Consider the following 3,744-nt stretch of genomic DNA (forward strand, 5'->3'; position numbering starts at 1 on the left):
AACAGCTCAATCGGCCGTCACAATAAGCAATAAATCAATAAACAATCAATTAATTCAGTTTAATATCAGTGAAAAGAGAAACACCGACACCCAGAGAGTAGTTGGTCTGCACTACCTGCAGATAATAATGATTACTATTATTATGATTATTATTTTTTACATTTTATTTTGAAACTTCCTAATCAATTTGTTTGTTTTCTTTTGGATATTTTACATTTTTTTTCTGGCTCCAGAGTTAAATTTCCTTTAGAAATTAAAGTTTTATTATAATATTTTGTTTGTTGGAAATGGTTTCAAAATGAATATATTATTATTGATCATAATCATTTCTGGGACATTTTATCGTCCAGCATCGTTTGCTGAAGGCTGATGTTGGGTCGCCAACATGAACAGAACCAGAACCCGTCCAGAACTCAGACGGATCAGAACCGGTGACCAGTGGATAACTGGGCTCCTCTCACCTCCAGAACCTCCTGGCGCTCCTGGACGACGGCCGGGCTGCAGGGCTCCGATCGGACCGGAACCAGCTCCTCTCCGGCGTACGGGACGAGCTGAACACACAACCACACGGATCGGATCGGATCCTAACCAGTACCGCTGTTAGAACCCGGGTCCGGCTCGGCCCTCACCTCCGTGGGCGCCTCCTGGAGGTCAGAGGTCATCTCCACGCAGCGCTCGTACAGCAGCCGCAGCTTCCTGAAGAGCAACGCGAGCTGCCGCAGGTGTTCCTGCAGCTTCCCGAACCGGTCCTGGTACACGGCGTGGCTCTGGGTCACTCCGTTAGGCAGCTGGGTCACACAGGGAGACGTCAGAACCAGAACCAGAACCACAGCTGGACCAGACAGGAAGATTGTTTTCCATTTAAGCTGGACAGTCAGTTTTGTTTTTAAATCAAAGATCAAATAAACTGGCAAAAAATAAATAAATGAAAATAAAAAACTATTTAAAAACCCGTCAGGAGTTCAATTAGAACCACTGGAGAACCTGCCGGACCCCAAACTGTCTGTGAACACCCCTGGTTCCGTCCCGTTCACCGGTTCCGTTCACCGGTTCCGTTCGCTCCGCCAGAAATGAAACCCAGAGGAGATTCTGGATTACCGAGGCTCCTCCGAACCTTCCCGGACCTGAAACGTGCTAAGGTCGGGTTTAAGGTTCTCCAGAACCCCGGTAATCCCGCCGGAGCAGATCCGGGTCTCCCCGCCCCACCCGGACACACCTGCGGCCCCGCGGCTTCTCACCTGCGTGGCGCGCGTGATCTGGAAGATCTCCATGGTGCGCGTGACGATGTCCTGCACGGTCTCCTGGCCGATCCTGCAGAGGAACACCGGGGAGATCTCCCGGAGCGCCCCGGGCGGAGGCTGCTGCTGCTGGGGCGGCAGGCCGGCCAGCTGCGGGAGCGGCGCCGCCATCAGGCCGGGGCAGGAAGTGACGCGGGGGGCTAATTAACCTCTGGGCGGCTGATGTTTGATGCCAGACGCTCCTCTGCTCATTTAAACCCACCGATCCTCCACTCTGCTCACCGCGGGCTCTGTGCGTCACTTCCGGCTGCTGGTGGGCACCATCAAATCCGCATACTGCCCCCTGCTGGACGTCACCAAGTCAGACCGGAAGCTCAATGCCGGACTCTCTCCACCAGAGGGCGACAGAAGTCCAGATTTTAATCTGTTTATTTTCCTAACCTGTGTGAAGATGAGACTATAAACCTGTTTATGATGAAGTTTATCATTAACTACAATAATTAATGGGTGCGTTTGTATCAAATTATGGGATGCCGTTTTTATTACCCTGCAGTAATTTGCCATAAAAGAAAAAAAAGGGGGTTAATTTTTCAAAGGAACATTTTCACCTTTTTGTTTATTCATTTATAAATGTCACAGTTTTTCAAACTAAATATTTAGATTGTGAAATGTTTAGTTTGGGGAAAAAATATGTAGTCAGTAAACTAAATGTTTAGTTTAACTCAATATATGTTGAAACACCAGTTTCATGATGGAAATGTGCGACTTGTCACTTATTAACTTCCTTTAACCTGGTTCTTAAAATGCAAGAACAAAAGCTTTGGCTGAATTAAAAACAGCCAAACGTAACTTTTAACTCTGAAATGTTAGATTGAAAACCTGCAGACTGTCAGGAAAGAAGCGGTGGAGGATGTTGGTGGATCTTATCCATCCGGCATCACGGCGGATCAGGAAGAGCCTCACAGTTTCTGCCCAGCATGTAAATATCAGCTGCGTTTGCATGAGCTCCGGTTTCCTAGGAGATATGAAGGACATCCGAGTCACGGCTGAATGAAATGTGATCAAAATAAAGGCTGGTTTAAATTACTGCGGATTACATCATCATCATCATCATCATCATCATCATCATCATCATGTCAGGTTGTTACAGGAGGAAGAACGCAAGTCAACACATCAGTCACATTTACATCTACATCATTTACTTAATAGATTCGCCTAGTTTGTAATATAAATAACCGAATATAAATAAAAATAACTGAACTTAACATTTAAACTGTAAGATCTCTAAACTTAGAGGAGACCTCCCGCAGCTGGTTCATGTTATTTGTTATATTTTACTGTTTTATTTGCTTGTTTTTTGCGTTTTATAGCTGAAATGATTCATTCAGACCCGCCTACTGTATTCATAAAGTGAGCTCCAACCAACAACACACCAAACTGTTTCGGACCAAATGCAGAAGTTGAGTTTATTACAACATTTCAGGAACAGGCAGGTCGATAAAAACAGAAAACAGACCCAACTGAATGCAAAGGTTGTTCCTGCACGCTGTCGCCACATGCTTGTCTGGTTTTGTTAGCACCGGAACGATACTGCGTTAAATTAATTACGTAGATTTAACATGTCAAAAATGAAAACAATCAGTTGAATTTTTCACGGCCAACCTGGAACCTTTGGATTAGTGTGTTTCTGGTACGACCGTAAATCTGACGCACATCCGCCAACAGCAGGCTCTTTGCACGTCTGGGGCGCCGCCAGGAATCTTGGGCCCCCCGCGGAGCTGCTGTTCCAACGTTTTGAGTCTGTTTGACCCATAAAAAGCGTCACAGTTTTAAAGGCTGCATCTGCTTTGCTTTGTTTGGGTCAATACTGATAATTAGCTCAAAATTACTGCTCATGAGTTTAACATCCAACAGTCCACATCCAGGATGCTAGTAGGTTGTTAATGTTTTCTATTAGTTTAGATACTGAAATGTCTCCATGACAACAGTTTAAAGCAACATGCAACATACACATAAAACAGTCCAGACTTCTAAACATGCTAGTAGCTGCATTTTATTCAAGCTGCAGTTTAACTTTAATAAAATATGTTTCTCCATATTTGTTACAGCTGTCACCATGTAGCAGTTTGTTATGAGGCAGATAATCTGAAAACAATCAATCTCCTCCATCTGCTTCCTGAATTACTGGTTAAAGTGATGCACCGTTCTGACCAAAACAACCAATCAGAACCAGGAGGAGGGTCTTAGTGCTGTCAATCATCCTCATTCACTCACTGCTAAATGTGCTAATGGTGGAGAAACAACTTATCATTACAGGAAACCGTTTATCTGCCATCATTGGTAGCTATGCTAGCTAAACTGATCATTCAGTTTGAATCTGCACAGCTCTGTGCTAAGCTAGCTGCAGCACAGCTCTGTGCTATGCTAGCTGCAGCACAGCTCTGTGCTATGCTAGCTGCAGCACGGCTCTGTGCTATGCTAGCTGCAGCACGGCTCTGTGCTATGC

General features: G+C 45.1%; 1 protein-coding gene across 1 annotated transcript; it reads right to left on the reverse strand.

Moving 5' to 3' along the window:
* Nucleotides 1–285: 285 nt before the first annotated feature.
* On the reverse strand, nucleotides 286–1,844 carry LOC103461361 (mediator of RNA polymerase II transcription subunit 30-like). The gene is made up of 3 exons (XM_008403667.2): nucleotides 1,239–1,844; nucleotides 630–788; nucleotides 286–551 (listed from the first exon to the last, which is right to left on the reverse strand). The coding sequence occupies exons 1-3, from the start codon at nucleotides 1,407–1,409 to the stop codon at nucleotides 423–425; spliced, it is 459 nt and encodes a 152-aa protein (XP_008401889.1). The 5' UTR covers nucleotides 1,410–1,844; the 3' UTR covers nucleotides 286–422.
* Between the last annotated feature and the right edge of the window lie 1,900 nt (nucleotides 1,845–3,744).

Source organism: Poecilia reticulata, unplaced genomic scaffold (assembly GCF_000633615.1).
Source record: "Poecilia reticulata strain Guanapo unplaced genomic scaffold, Guppy_female_1.0+MT scaffold_1174, whole genome shotgun sequence".
Classification (NCBI taxonomy): Eukaryota; Metazoa; Chordata; class Actinopteri; order Cyprinodontiformes; family Poeciliidae; genus Poecilia; species Poecilia reticulata.